The 16,264-nt window shown below is 47.6% G+C and overlaps 1 protein-coding gene across 2 annotated transcripts in view; it reads right to left on the bottom strand.

The window, feature by feature from the left end:
* The window catches only part of trim44 (tripartite motif containing 44), a 39,475-nt gene that overhangs the window by 22,748 nt on the left and 463 nt on the right, over window positions 1-16,264 (bottom strand). For both annotated transcript variants that reach the window (XM_060060579.1, XM_060060578.1), the window contains exons 2-4: window positions 14,975-15,820; window positions 12,924-13,001; window positions 3,927-4,241 (exon numbers count right to left, since the gene is read on the bottom strand). In XM_060060579.1, the coding sequence (XP_059916562.1) occupies window positions 3,927-4,241; window positions 12,924-13,001; window positions 14,975-15,769 (1,188 nt within the window). In that variant the 5' untranslated portion in view covers window positions 15,770-15,820. The remainder of the gene's footprint in view (window positions 1-3,926; window positions 4,242-12,923; window positions 13,002-14,974; window positions 15,821-16,264) is intronic.

The raw sequence follows: 16,264 nt of genomic DNA on the forward strand, positions 1-16,264 counted from the left end.
AAGGAATAAAAGGTTAATATTTTTGCTCCAATAAAAGAGCAGTGTTCACAGGTTCCCGGAGAATAGCTTGATCGTAATATTTAATTTATTTAAACTTTCTCTTCCGTTGCCATGGCGCTGTACCTGTCCAATGAATTCCCTTTCATGTGCTAGTGGCCCGGCTCTTTATTGGGGGGGGAAATCACTGAGGGGGGGGGGGGGGGGGGGGGAGTCGTACCGCAGTGTGCTAGAATCACAGTGCACTGCCTTTGGAATCATGACGCAGTTGGCCGGTAATGTTTTGGCAGATATTATGTATGGTTGGCAATTTATTTTAGAAGCATAGTTTATTCTAGAAGCATAGAAACAATTTTGTTGATATTCTCTTCAACATCCTGAGAGCAAACCATAAATAAAATGGTCAGACTGAAAAAGGTCAACAATCTGGTATATTACATGTATTCTGCACACTTTTTACCAAAGCGACTTAAAGTAAGTGCATTTGACAATTGCTTTGCTTATATTTACGATACAGAAACAGGAGATAGAGACAGAGAGACAGATAGAGAGATATAAAGTCCTATATATAAAAATGTGGTTGTTAAGTTGCTAAATTCAAATTTGGTTATTCCTGTATTTTTAATCCAAATCGAATATATCTGCATTACCGTTAGTATAGAATTAGGTAACTCTAAATTACTGGATTTAAATGTTTACACAGATCACTATGTAAACAGTTGCAATTCTGTACAACAAATCCTATGATTACATCCCAAAGTATGATATTAATTCTTATGATCTCCTCATATGCAGAGGTACACACGTCTACGGATTACAGACATGGCAGAACCCACTGTCTGACTGTTGGGGACCTTGATATTAATGCAATTACCCTCAGATCTGGGGAAATATCTGCTCAAATGTGGCCTCAAACACTGAACTTACTACTTGTATTCACACGAGTGCTCGAGTGAAACACTTGAATAAGCTCAGAAGTCAATTTGTGAGAAAGTCCAAAAGGACAAATCTAATGTTCTTTTGTTGCCTTTCCTCCCGCCTTCCATAACGCCAACACCAGCATGTAAAGTTCAACATTTAAGTCCAATATATTTCAACCGAAATAAGAAATCGCTAAATCTATAGAAACATATTTGTTCCCAGCATGACCTTTTGAGATATCTGGACCAAACCAACATTAAAGTTGTTGCTTTCTGTCAATCGTGAGACTATTGCGATACTACTCTTCCTAGCATCTCCCTTTCATACACAATGGCTTCAGCCTTCCAAGCAATACCAGCAAAGATAACACTATAGTGAAGAAAGAAGAAAGAATTTCAAGCTAATTCCATTGCAGGGTTATATTATTTTTGAAAACGAATGCAGCACATAGGTGTGGCTTGCTCTCGCCTCGGTCCAAAGAAAACCCTGTTCTAATGCAGCTTTTCCTTGAATCTCATTAAATATCGATCTGAAAATAACACACACACACACACAGTTTATACAGGTATATTCTCATAATACAAAATACAGGTGCTCTGCCCAAACACATTTGGGTTGTTGACACATTTATGTGGAGTCATCTCAGCCGTCCGCAATTAGAAGAACAAACAGTCTGGTTGTTTACAGCAGCTATTTTTCAATGATTTAATGACACATTTGTGAAATGGTTGGCAGCACAGAGGCGGTGGAGATTAATTGTGCTTCGACAACGTGGTCTACAAACTCAGAATCACCACCGCGACTAGTTCACTTTTTCACTTAGCTCAGGGACGCTGTGTTTACGACACAGCTCGGTGTGTGTACGAAAACCCGAGCGCGGTGAGTGTTTCTCTACAATCGTTTACCCGCACGGCAATTAATGAATGACGGATGGAAATAATGAAGCGAACCCACAGTGATTTGTATACCTGACCTCCAGCGAGTTCAATCACCTTAATTATACAGTTTGTTCTGAAGCGGGAATAATGGATCATAATCAGGGGAAAGGAATTAATCCCAGGCTTTTTACAACCACTCCACCGCCCCGCTCTGTGTGTGTATGTGTATGTGGGTGTGGGTGTATGTGTACGTGTTTGTGCACGTAGGTGTGTGGGTGTATACACGTGTGTGTGTGCGCGTTTGCTTGCGCGCGTGTGTGGGCACGTATGTGCGTTACGAGCGGATTAAAACATATGCATACCAAGTAGCTCTCGCTATCTTGGCCACGGAGTCGCAGTCGTTTTTCGCCCAATTTTTGTAAATAGATTAAATCAAGTCTTCGGGAGCCGGGGGGGGGGGGGGGGCGAGGTGGAGGGCCGCAGAGGGAGAGCGAATCACGGCCAGCTGGTCGGGGAGAAGGGACGCGGAGGAAGACCCGAGAGGGGGGGGGAAGAGGATGACGTTGTCAGGTGCGTTACCCTGCTGCACACTCTGTGTGCGCGCCGGAGAGACGCACACAGATCAGTAACGACTCGGGCCGAATGGATCGGTTCCTAGCCCAGAACAGCAAACAGAACAGCACGCTCAGAATACACTTGCTTCCCAATGCGCTCCCCCTCATTAGGAACCAACCCAGTGAGTCGTCCAGCCCCCCCTGATTCCCTAGCGCTTAGCTTTAATCGGAGAGCTTCACGACTGGTGTATCGATGGCAAAGACATCGATACGAGTGTTTGTGAGCACGGGTTGGACTGGAAGAGGAGTGAGCATCCTCACCTTGACCCGGCGATGTCATGTGAGAGGGACAGAGAGGGAGGGAGGGAGGGAGGGAGGGAGGGAGGGAGGGAGGGAGGGAGTAAGGCACAAACAAACAAGCAGATAAATAAAGAGGAAGAGAAAGATGGAAAGAAAGATGGAAAGAGAGAAAGAACGAATGAATGTGTGAGAGAAATAGAAAGTTATAAAGAAAAAGGGGGGAAAGAGAGAGGCAGAGAACAAGAGGTCAAGAGAGCAAATAGGGAAGCTTGACCAGCTGCTTTTTGGATAGCTTCTGGACAAACTCAGAAACACTCAAGCCCTCCGCCAAACACCAGTGGATGTGTTTCCATCCTTCACACCTCCCGTCCTGCGGGCCACAGCCGACTCCTCAAACACTTTCCCTGCTTTAATCGAATGGTTACCCTGTTTGCCACTGAGCAAACCTTTACCCTTGCCCTAAGCCTTTCCCTCCACAACGTCCTTGTGCTATGCTGCACGTACACCCCATACTTTCTTTTCATAAAGAAATGCCGGCTGGATAAACCCAATCCATTATCAGTCGTGACATCATGTAATAACTGTACTTCCTGAGCAACCACAGATGGCACCATTACCATTCCGCACAGCAGCGCAAACATGGGCAGGCTTTTATGGGCTGAATGTGCTTAGAAATGACCTACTAAACAGTAAATCAGCCCTCAAGGACACGGGGAAACTATACTATGTACCATGATGTCACTCACTGCACTCTGCGATGGGGAGGGATGCGAACAGTTGGCGCAATTTCAGTCAAACTGGAGCGGCGTTGCTCAGAAACGGCTCTCTGAGGGTTTGATCGGAGCTCGTTTCGGTGAGCATTTCCCCACACTTTCAGCTTGCCTTTCTGATAATCGATAACTAGTAGTTTAGAATGCATTGCAGTACAGTTCAGCTGGGTTCCAGTGTTGGGGAACTTTAGAAATGTAGAAATCGTCGCGGGATTTAGAAAGCACTTTGCTCCGTGTTATCTATGGTAAAGGGGGGGCGACATGAGACGCATACCACGTTAAAAAATGTTAACTACCGACGTGTTTTCGTTTTTATTTTTCTGGATTAACTTGTGGCACAACCACTAATAAGAGAGATCTCTCTGTTTGTCCCAAACTAGATCTTTCAAACTTTTTGCTCTTAGCTTCTTCGATTCCAATTATATCTCGATCGCATGCCGTCTCGCTCGTTAGTCGCTTTAGATAACGGGTCAGGTGCTAAACAGCACAAACACCGGGCTTCTTACCGGCCGTCCGTCCGGCTGTCCGAGCCTCTCCCTCAGTCCCTCCGGGATCACTGCTCCCGGGGCGGCGGCGGCCGCCAGGTCGGCCCGCATCTTGGCGCGGTTCAGCGCGCCCAGCTCCTGGGAGATGCTGACCATCTCCTCCTGCAGGCGATCCGTTTCCAAGGTGATCTCGGCGATCTGCTCGGCGGCGGCGGCGGTGATGAAGGCCTCCTTCAGGTCCACCAGGTGGCGGTTCCTCGCCTCCTGGACGTGGATCAGGCGCTTTAGCTCCTGAAACTGGGCGTCCACGAAGGCCTGCAGCTCGTCCGTGGTCAGCTGGAGGAGAGAGAGAGAGAGGGATGAGAACGATGCCGGCCATCCTGTTCGCTGCAATCCGTCATGGTAAATAGAGAAGTTCCGATACAATTTTTTCCTTTCTGATATCGATTCCTAAACTTCAGTATCGGCCGATACAGATTATATACCAATACATTATCCAGCATTGTAACTAGTAATAGCACTCGTTTTTATCGAAGGGTTATTTTATGATGAAAGCAATGTAGAGTCGGTTTATTTACTGATGACCAAATGGTTTATTATCTTTAATTATAATAAAACATTTAAATTCTTGTAGTACTCATGTAGCATGAGCATTCATGTATTTCTGACTTGGCATCTTAAACGCACATAGGCCAGAGCCCATTCCCGCTTTCCACCTCCCATTAACGAACGCAGCATAACAACGCAGTGTTTCTGATGTTCTTTGCCTGCGTACTAAATTAGTCATGTGATGGTATCAGATCGGCGCATAGATTGCATACTCGCCAATACCTGAGGAATTTCCGATACTGGTATCGGTATCAGAACAACTCTAATGGTCAATGGTAAAGGACTGCATTCATATAGCGCTTTTCTAAGCAGTGGCCACTAAAAGTGCTTTTCAATGTTGCCAAACTTTTCACACACACAATCACACACTGACGGTGTGCAAGGCAACAGCCAGCCCGTCGGAGCAGTTAGGGTGAGGTGTCTTCTTCTTGTCTTGCTCAGGGACACCTCGACACTCAACTAGGAGGAGCCTGGGATCTAACTATCAACCTTCGGGTTACTAGCCATCCAGCCAGCTCTGCCTCCTGAACCACATTCCGCCTTTCGCTGTCAAGGTGTATTTTAACTAAGACCGTTCAGCACTTTCCGTTTCTTTTTGCCGTGGCCCCAATCTCGATTGTCCTCAGCCTTGCTCGTAAGCGGCTTTAGATAAACGTGTCTGCTGGCTGACTAGATGTCAAAGAAACGTCTAAAGAACAGAAAAGAAAGAACCGTAGAAAAACACCACAGAGAGCAGAGGGTAAATACGTCTGAAAAGGCACTAAAAATAATACAATACACAAAGAAAAGACACAAGGACGACTGAGATAAGATACAAAGAGGTACAAAAACAGAAGAGAGATAAGAGTTAAAAAAAAAAAAGGCAAGCAAAGAAAACACTAAATAAGTGCCAGAACTAAAAGTTGTGTGGCATATTCAGACTCTGTGTGCAAGGCGTTTTAATGAGGCCACTGGCACCGTCACGCCGTGCTAATTTATGGCGTGAAGCGGCGCCACTGAGGCCCGCGTCTCGTACAGGCCATCTGTGGATCCGGGCCCAACCAGCTTTCCTGCCATATTAATTGCCAACCAAGATTCCCAATTACTATACTCTCTCCGACACATCCTTTGTTGGGTGTTTGCTGGGTCGCGGAAAAAACGTGACGTGTGGGCAAAAATCGTAGCCTTCACGTCTGGTTGATATATCCACCGGATTAAACATTGGTTGCTATGTGAGTGTGGGGAATAATTTAAACCGAAAAGAGACTCAAACTCAAAGTCAAGATGCAACACCCCTGATGGGTGTGGGACTCCACATCACACGCAACTCTGTAGCTTTCCCTGACATCCCCTAGCTCCGCTTCCCTCCGATTAATTTGGGATGTAAAAAGGTAGAAACACGCTGCGCTGTGGGACAGACAACCAACACAGCCGAAGCCGATGCACTCCACACTCTGTATTCAGCGCGTTCCGGCTCTCCCGGTTTAACACCCCGCTCACAGACCAGTGTATTCAAGGACGTGCTCACCTCTTCCTCAAGTAAACAGCCGTCCCAGTGCTGAAAACACAACGCTGGCTCATGCCAGGCTGGCAGTCTGCTTGGCTGCACCTCCCCTGACCAGTTAAAAAAAGCCACTAAATCCGTCTAATTTATGTTGGAATACTTTTAATTGCGCCACCGGATATTAAGGGTTCAGAGATTAGAAGTCCCTTGCAGTGTTCCGAGTCAACTCGATTTGGGAATTAGCATAAACACAGGAGGTGGAACAAATGATTGGAACTGCTCTGCACAGTACATGGGGAGGAGCGAACGGTTAAAAGGACGCTTTTGTTTTCTTCAACCTGGATTCCTAACCCCAAGTGTGGCTATTGTCCTTAAGATAAAACCAGGTTGTTTTGTGGTAATCCGTCTCTAGAAACGGTGACATTCCTGGCTTTGTACCCGAATTTCACGGAAATATGAACATTAAAAGCTAGGCTGCCTCTCATCAATCCATGAATCAAACGAATAACAATCAGGAAGTTAGGGAGAAGTCGACCCCGTTCCTGAGGAAAAGTCAGCCCCTTCCACCGTCATCGAGAATGCCGGTTGATGTTCCCAGAAGCTTGTCCTACTTCCACCTGCTCCTTCCTGGCAGAGAGGCTTCAGATGGAGAGGTAGGGACCAATCGTCCCTGAAGAACCACTTGAGAGGAGCCCTATGGCTGCTGGGGTGGAATATATTTAAGATGTATTCTCGGTGGTGTACTCTCTGTTTGGACTTGATCCTAATAGTGATCATGTGTAGCGTTTAAGAAGTGGCTCAAAGCCATTACAATCGTTTCATGCATGATTTGCTACTTATCCTCCCACATCTCTCTCTTCCTCTCTCCTCCCCCCTCGGTCTCTTCCTCACCCCCTTCCCCATTCGTGGGCCCAGATTTCTAAGATGGCTGCCTCTGCCTGTTATAGCTGGAAGGCGCCCCCAGGAACGTCTGCTGAATGACAGACGTTGTGTTAGCATCAGCCCTGCAGATGAGGGGGGAGGCATCCATGCATGCTAATCTTCCTCGAGCCGTCTGGGGACCTCCCAACTGGGCCCCAGAACACAACTGAGGCCCCTGGAGTCCCAGCAGGCAACCTCTTTACTCACGAGAACATAAGGAGTGAAAGAAGCCGGTTAAAAACACAGAGCAGGCAAGAAGTCTCTGGCAGGAAAACAAAGTTTCTAAAGAGTCTACAGAGTCTACGTATCTTGCATTTTGAGATTACCTTTACAAAACTCAAATACTTAGATAGATCTATTATGTCAGTGTTTGGCAATATCCAAGCATCCAAACCACTTTATAGTTTCATAGCTCATCGTTATATTTGGTGTATATATGTGTGTGTATGCATATTTTCCTGTAATTGTAGAATATTGCTGTACTGTATTTTTTGTGATTCTTTTTTTTTTTTCTTTCTACATTTTTTACTATTATGTTTCCATCTTTTAGCAGGGTACCGGTGACGGTGCAATTTCCCCTTGGCTTAATAAAAAAAAAAGTACTCTGAGAGGGGGATCCGAAACATCGAAGCGGGAAAAGATCTGAAAGTTCCAGCATGTCAATGGGAATCTGAAGAGACCCTGATCTGAGATCAGTTCATGTCAGATCTACACAGCATAAACACTGACGTTTCTAGTACATCATTGACAAACATACACATATATATATTTAAATATGTAATGGGCACCGTGGGATGTTGTGCGTGATCTAGCTAAGTCAGGTGAGGTCACCCCACTTGATTTCGAAGCCAGGACGGGAAAATAGACTTCACCCATTAAATCAGCCTGAAGAAAAAGAACGGATTCGATCGAATGAAATGACGCGAGATCGCAATGGAACATCATTTTCTGGAACGAATTAAAAGGAAATAAATCAAGAAAATAAGCAGTGGCTGGCTGGCTCTCATTGGCCGAGATTTCTGTTCGAGCCTGCAAGCTTTGTCTCCATGATTTGTTGAACAATTATATGAATGGTTATCACGCCCTGATAACCATTTATAACCTAATTAGAATTCTGTTGTCGTTCCCTTTTAAATGCGTAAGATTTGTGTGTGGAAAAAAAAAATCTGCATTTCCCCGTCGTGCTGGTGTGCGAATTGACTTTTAACCGAAAATTTCGAGTAAATGGATTGGAAGTGTTTGTCCTTGCCCTGGGGTAACCGTGGCCCCGTTCCAAATGAATCTATTTAAAACCCCCTCATTCTTCAACTCTTCAGATCAGGCCCTCTAATCCATCTCCCACTGTCACAGCAATCTGCAGAAAAAGGTCATTTTTCCTCCAAAAGTAATACAAAGTACAGTCTGAAAAGTTAACGAGACGGGCATATATATGAAAGGGGTCCCGGGCCTTATGATGACTGATGGTTTAAATACCGACGGGGGATCGTATTCTCTGGGAGGAAGCCGGCAGCCAGGTGACGTTCTTATTGAAATCAAACAAAGTGAAAGGGATTCCATGGTGTGAGGAGCAGGCGGCTTTAAAAGCAGCTGTAGAGAAGCCTAAATCAAGCAAAAGTTTAAAAACTGCCATGATGAGGAAGAGGGAGGAGGGGAGATGAAGAGCGAGACGGGGCAGGAAAGGAGGAGGGTGAGGGGAGGCATCTTAAACACTTCCCCGGCCATCTGCATGCGAGTCAGGTCAGGCTCTCCCGTTCGTTCCCAGCGGAGCAACACGGAAATGCATTAATGCGTCGACCGACGCGCCTTGCCTGGCAGCAGGCTCGCGTTTCTCGAGCCTCTTCTTTTTGTTTATATTTATTGTATATTTTCCCACTTGCTATTGCAAACATTAAACATTACTAAATAAAATACCAGGAGGTAGAGACATGCCGATGGAATCCCTGAGCAGCCCGGCACACAGTTTCTCCTCCAAAATAATAATACGTTCCAACCCGTGTCACCACAGCCCTCCTACACACTTGGAGATAAAGAGAACAACTGGGATTTGGTTGGTAAAAGCAATGAACGCTGGGGAAAGGCTGAGGTTTGCAGATTTACTTTATATTTTGAATCATGGCGTGTGTGTGTAGAAGACAGAAAAACATCAAGCCAATCCAGCAAATGCAATACAATCTATTGAATGCTACCCTCATCTGGTTGTAGATTTTGAAATGAAATTGACAAATACCTTGCCGTTCAAAGACTAACAGCATGGGCATGTCTTTTTGGCTGCCAACTCACCCTTTGATGGGATGATTGTCACGAAACCTATTTGAAGAAGGTTTCCTGTAACTTCCAATCTTAAAGGCAAATAGAGCGAAGCTGGATGTCATCCAGGTATCAACCTCACTCCGCCTTGGTCTTCAACAGGAGTAATGCGAAATGTCATCTATTTTAGTGTCACTATTTTTTCTACTTCAAGCCATATTCAGAATATAGTTCATTGGTCCTGAAACCTTTAAACACTTGCAGCTCCTTCACCTTATTTAATGTGTAAATACTAGGAGGAAAAGGGAATGAAAGCTGAAGTCAGCACCCCACACATGTCTTTAAACAGTGTGTGTGTGTGTGTGTGTGTGTGTGTGTGTGTGTGTGTGTGTGTGTGTGTGTGTGTGTGTGTGTGTGTGTGTGTGTGTGTGTGTGTGTGTGTGTGTGTGTGTGTGTGTGTCACTGGGTTCTGTGTGTGTGTGCGTGGAGTAGGTACACAGCGAGGAAGACCAGAGGCAGTCAGCCGTGCATAATGTTATGCACGGCAGAAAGCCAGTAAATAAAACATGAGAGTGGGGTACAGTAAATATAGTACCTGCCATCTTGGTTTGGATGCACAACCTACTTCGCCCCTTCTCATATCACACAGAGCTAGAACTAATATCCAGCTTACCAATATCATCAATATTCCTTTCTGAAATATTTACAATCCAAACTGTTTATATAAATATGTATGTTATTTGAAAAAAATGACAGACCAGCCAGCCAGGCGTTGCTGCAAAAGAGGCCTTCCGGTACAGCTACTGCAGACACCCTCTATGCTGCGTTTACCCTCCGAAACTTAATTACTGTGCATTGAGTTCCATAGCGCTTCCTATATGCACTGTGCTGCCTTCCCCCGAGCAGACTGGAGATATGAGCTCAGAGATTAATCCCCTCATTCCTGAGGGCAAAGAACGCAATTAAACAGGGGAGTTTTAATAAGTGAAGCGCAGCGAGGGGGTTAAGATTGTACCTTACAATATAGGTTACTATGCATACATAGTTGTGTGCATATAAAAACGGAAAGCACGTGAATTTTAGCATCTGCCGTGTACACTTGCATAAAGATAAACTGGTAGAAAAAAACGATTCATACAGGCTTTCCACGTCTGAAGCACCTAATTTAGCGACGAGAAAGTCTCAATAATGGCAGACGAGTTCAAATCTGGTCGCTCTCATATATTTTTCTCGACCAAGCATGTCGCTGGAGGCGGGGATGTTTTAGCAATTAATAGGCGAACACAAACACTGTACGGACGAGCCACTGTAGAAATACCCTCCTTAAAATCCCCTTCTGAAAGCCTCATCGACTCGCTCGTATGGGTTTCTTGGTAGAATATCTCTGTGACCAAACAGAAATCACAGTGTAACAGACCCTGGCCGGTTTGGGTTTCTCTGTGGCGTCTCATGAGTTTATGCTAGGGGCATAGTAGGACAGCTGGCTCAGAAGGTCTGCTATTACCTAGTAGGACTGCTGGGTCAGAGGTTCTCATGTAACATAGTAGGACTGCTGGATCAGAAGTAATACTATCATTTAGTAGTACTGCTTGGTCAGGAGGACTGTTGTAACGTAGACAGACTAGTGGATCTGAAGTTCTGCTATAACATAGAAGGATTGCTGGATCCCTGACAGATCGGAGGCTGGGTGGAGGAGACGTGAGGACAAATCCCCATGATGGTCTTTGACACACATTCTGACACATATACTTGTCCTGGGAGCGAAGAGCAGAGTGATTTCCACACGGCCCAGCGCGGATCCTCTGTGAGGGGTTTCGAGATGAGTCTGGTCCAGGGTTAGTCACTCAGAATACGACCGTGAGCAGGACGACTCGAGAGCTCAGTGCTGTCCAAATTTATGCCGGCCATTACCGCATTACAAAGCTCTTGCCTGGCCTTTCCCATCACGCCGTTAGGGAAAAGGTCACCGCTCGCCACGCTACAGGGAATCGTTTGCCCATCCTTCAGCGCCCCTGCCCTGGTTTGGACGTACGGTCCTGATATACAGCGATAGGCAGCTCGGGGAGCCGATATGGAAGATACAGCAGATGGTAACTAGCTCCGAGATGAGCCAGTTATTCATGATCCTGTTAATCCTGAAGCTCTCGCAGCCAGCCCACTGCCTCAGAATGTGTGATGCGCCTTCCTCACAAACATGCGTGGGAAACTAAGTGATCCCACTCTGCTCCCTGTAAGCTATAGGTTGGCTTGTTTGTTGTGGACATAGAAGACATAGACATAGATAGACACACATGTGCGCACACACAAACACACACAATTGTGTGAGCCATTATGTTTGCCAAACACAAGCTAATATGTCATCCGGAAGGAACTATAATGTGTTTTGCAGTCCATCCCTGTAATGGAATGATATAGTCGGTGTTCCAAGGTCTCATGAAAAGACCAGCCTCCTCCCTGCTGGTTAGGCTTGTTGCTGAATTGAGAGACGGAGCACCCGTAGCAAGGTGCACCCTGGGGCATGAACGGCCTCTCCGATAGGTCAGTGCATGGACACACAGAACACAGACCGGCGGCTGAAACGTGTGCCAAGAGTCCACCCACCATCTGCGACATTCATAGATGACTGAAAATTCATTTGCATGAAATGCGATTTCACAAAAACCAAAATAAACGATCAAAGAGGAATGATTTCACAAATATGCATGCGCCTGTTTAATAACGCCTGCCTGGGAGCAGAAATGCTGAGTCAAACAGGAGACAACAGCTGAGGGCCTGGAGAGACAAAGAGGCGGGCCCTGACAGCCTACTCATCAATCCGCAGCCTCCAGTCGAATCATGTGTTTGCCAAGGAAAAACATCTGGCGAGGGCCCCTGATTGGGGCGGAAAGAATGACTGTGTGGATTGAAATAATTGGCTGTCGCGTTTACCCGTCGCCACCTTTATGACATTATCTGCCTCTAATCCCTCTTTATCCCATCCCACGCTGCCTGGCTCCTCCGAGCCGCGCCGCACCGCGCTCGCATGCGAGCGCCGCATCTGCTCTCCACAGGGGACACCCCACCCCCCAACTCCCCGTCACCCGGAGTTCTGCTGCCTTATATCCCGACGCCAGCGAGAAAAAAACATTTTTTCCGCCCACTTTACTCTCCTATTCTAAGATAAACCCCAGGGGGTGCCATTGTTTTGGGGTTCTGTGAGTCCCTGGTAAACAAGCTGAATTAAAAGTGGAGCTCGCTGAACAAGTCTGCCGGCGTGCGTTTGTCATTGACGACGGAGAAGAGGAAGTGGAGCCTGCGTGAACACAAGCGCTGCCGTCACACGCACAAATTTGTCCCGCAATGCACAAATGTGTGCGTATGCGATGATCAGTATGTATCGCTTTGGTTCTTTGGGGTCTGGACGGATATTAAACATTACAAAGTACTCCAATTAATTAGTCCATAAAAGATGCTCATGTATTGCATTTGTAGCGAGTGCCAAATTCATACATTTAACATTCCTCATTTGACTATGGTTGAGATTTTAGAGTATATGATATGATAGAGTATAATACAGACATGCTTCAATCTGATGCACTTGGGATACCCATGGTTTTAAATATAAAATATACAATGAGCATTCAAATATTGAATGCTATTGAATATTGAATGACCATTCAAATATTGAATGCTCATTGAGGATTTGAAGGAGAAAACATAGTTACAACGCAATGCAGAACATAGAGGGTCAGAGATCAGAGGTTAAAGGTCAGACTCACCACCGGATCAGACCACTTGCTCATGATCCTCTCCCCCATCAGCTTGGTCTCGGCCAGTATGTCCGGACCCGGCCTGGACTGAGAGAGAGAGAGCGAGAGTGAGAGAGAGAGAGTCATAAGGATCAACCGCCATCAAACAGGCCCATTGACTCATCTCAGGCTGCATCCAAGGACCTGTGCTCAGTTCCCTGGACACCTCTAGACCTGGAAAGCTCTAACTTTGCTCAGGGCACTGGACCCTGAGCTCTATCTGCATGCCGGGCACAACCTCACAAAAGGTTTGAACTCAACGAGAAGGGAGGCATGGTTGCTCAGGGGGATAGTTTGTTGGACTCCCAGTGAACCTGTGAAAATGTCTGGGTTCAAACCCCAACAACCACAGTCCACCTGTAGGCATCCTCGCGTCCACCGCCTACAAGGAAAGACCGTGAGTGACTTTGGATAAAAGTGTCCGCCAGCCACTAAATAGAAATGCAAATAGAAACGGGACGAAGAGCTGGAGTGGAGCAGACAGGCTGTTATTCACCGTTAACCCTGTTAAACAGGCTCTAATGTAATTTCTAGGTTTAGTAAAGTGAATATCCCCGTCGGTGTCTATCTTATACGGCAGACGGGATTTCCAAGTCTAATTCAATAGCAGCAACTTTATAATCGTATCCTGAATGATGGACTACATTAGTACACTGAGGCCCCAACAAATCAACCGGGCATACAGAAAATATGGAAACATTTCCAGGGCAAAATGTGTCCATACGTGATACCGAAGAGGATGGATCTGCGTATGATGGCGTGAGAGGTTGTAATTATTGATCGCTCGCTCGATAGCCGTTTATCATCAGTCGTTGAGGCAGTGCCCCACAAACAGATTAGGTCATGTGACGTTCAGGATCCATTTATTGTCGTTCATGACATTTCAAGTGACTTTAAAAGGCGTTGGCGGGTACATCATCACACTTAGCCCCGGTGTCAAGCGGTGATTCAGACCCCCACAGTGGGCGGTCACAAAATCTGTATTCCAGAAGAAAAATTCTTACGAATCACTGAGCACATTGGAAACACTAGTAGCCCGAGCATCAAGTAGGTCTGGTGTAAATAATTGCTCTCCCATGCAGAGAGTTGTTTCCCCCGTCGATTTGAACCCTATGTAAGCATAATGTGAATGTGAGCCATATTGCTTTTTCCCTGTGCTGCCTTTTTTCCCACCGATGTCGTTCAAACGATGCTGCCCCCCCGCTGTGTTCAAACAGCCCCTCGCCTCGGCGTCGCACTGACCTACGGCTATTAAAGTACAGCTCATATTGTATTTAAAATACAAACCGTTTTTAACGAGAATACATTATGCCATTCTACAATGCACTAGGCCGGTTTCAAAATGAACCCCAATAAAGTATGGGTGATGCTTTAAAGATTTTCCGGGCCGGTTGATGTATCCGCTCGGGTAAAGAATTTAAAAAGTATGTTTTGACTGGACAAAAAGTCCTCTTCATCCGTGTTTAAACCCCCCCGCATCGCTGTGAGCCCACTGTGCTCTATCACCATGGACCCTACTGATGTGGGTTCATGAATGTCTCCATATCACGGTTTAATCTAATAGACATTTTAACTAATGCTCTCCGCTGTCTACTGCCCGGTAAGGGGACCTTGAGTGTGGGGAAAGAGGCCACAGAAATGTAACGCTTTATTATAATAAGAGAGGTCTTGGGTCTTGGGTGCCTTGCCCAAGGGCACTGATATCAAGCGAACATGCATGTATATTGGTGTGAGGGAGGGGACGGGGGGAGGGGACGGGGGGCGGGGACGGGGGGCGGGGACGGGGGGCGGGGACGGGGGGCGGGGACGGGGGGCGGGGACGGGGGGCGGGGACGGGGGGCGGGGGGAACGGGAGCATCTGGAGAAAACGGGAACACAGGGAGAGGAGAGAACATCCAACTCCTCCAGAAGGGGTCTTATGGCTTTGGGGGGTGCGTCTTTGCTAACCGCGGCGCCCAGTAACCATAACAACACATCATCTGATGGAGAGTGTGGGGGGAGGGGGGGGGTGTGGGCCTCACCTTCTGCCAGACGTACGCCTCGTACAGCGTGATGATCTCGTGGCCGCGGTGCTCGCCCCGCAGGGCGCACAGCACGCACACCACCTTCTCGTCCGTCCGGCAGTAGAGCGTCCCCTCCTGGGCGTGGACCGGACAGCGGAGCCTCTCCACCGTCAGCGGAGCGTCCTCCTGCTGGTCCCCCGGCTGGTCCCCCGGCTGGGCCCCCCCTGGAGCCTCCTGCTGCGCTGCCGGCTGGGCCCCTTCTTCTCCGGCTTGACTCGGCCCGCCCGGCACAATCCCCTCCGCCGGCTGGTCGCCGGGCTCCACCGCCCCCGCACCGTCCTCCTCCACCACCTCAGGCACCTCCGGCGCCTTCCCCCCCCCCACCACCATCTCCACCACCGCCGCCAGCATGCCAAGGATCTCCGCCTGCTTGCTGGTGTCTCTGGGCCGCGAGGCTGCGGCTGCACCCACCTTCTGCTCCTCCTCCTCCTCCTTCTCCTCGTTTAAAACAAATCCGTCGTCTCCGACCTCCTGGGCCGTCCGAGCCGCCGCCGCCGCCGCCGCCGCCGCCGCCGGGACGCCCCGCGGGGAGCCCGGCGTCTCCTGGTGGAAGGGCGTGAGGCGGTGGCTTGTCCGCCGGCTGTGCTCCTCGGCGTGGGTGGGGCAGAAGGCGAAGCTGCAGGCGGCGCACACCTCGGTGGAGGGCTTGGCCTCGTCGGGCTCGCACACGTCGCACGAGCCGTCGGGCTGCGGCAGGTTGTCCGCGGTCGGCCCGGTCTCCCTCGGGTCCCATGGACCCCCCTGGGTGCTCATCAACTCCGGGGTAGGGTTACCGTTAGCACGTTAGCGGTGGGTAAGCGAGACCTATGCAGACGGACAGACAGACAGGCAAACAGACTTGTAATGGGGGACCTTTCAACAGTCTCACTGGGTAAAGTTCAAAGTTCCAAAAGTAGGCTGCTCTGAGTACAAAGGTAAGATAAGATCAAATATCTACTAACACATTGTTTGGTTAGAAACAGTGAACAAACTATATATACATGATATCTATGTAATATATTATTATATAGATCTGGGTATTCTATATTATCTGGGTCTATTCGCTGGTGTTACTTTATCTTAATATCATATCAACCATGCCGGTAGGCCATTTTTTAGATGGTTTCACTTTTAACATCCTCCATTTCACTATGGCGAGAAGGTATACGAAGACAGGCAATAAAGGCATGCATGACCAATCAGTAACACACACACAAACACACACACACACACACACACACACATTTTGCTCCAAACAAATTGGGATCC

Source organism: Gadus macrocephalus, chromosome 9 (genome assembly GCF_031168955.1).
Source record: "Gadus macrocephalus chromosome 9, ASM3116895v1".
Lineage (NCBI taxonomy): Eukaryota > Metazoa > Chordata > Actinopteri > Gadiformes > Gadidae > Gadus > Gadus macrocephalus.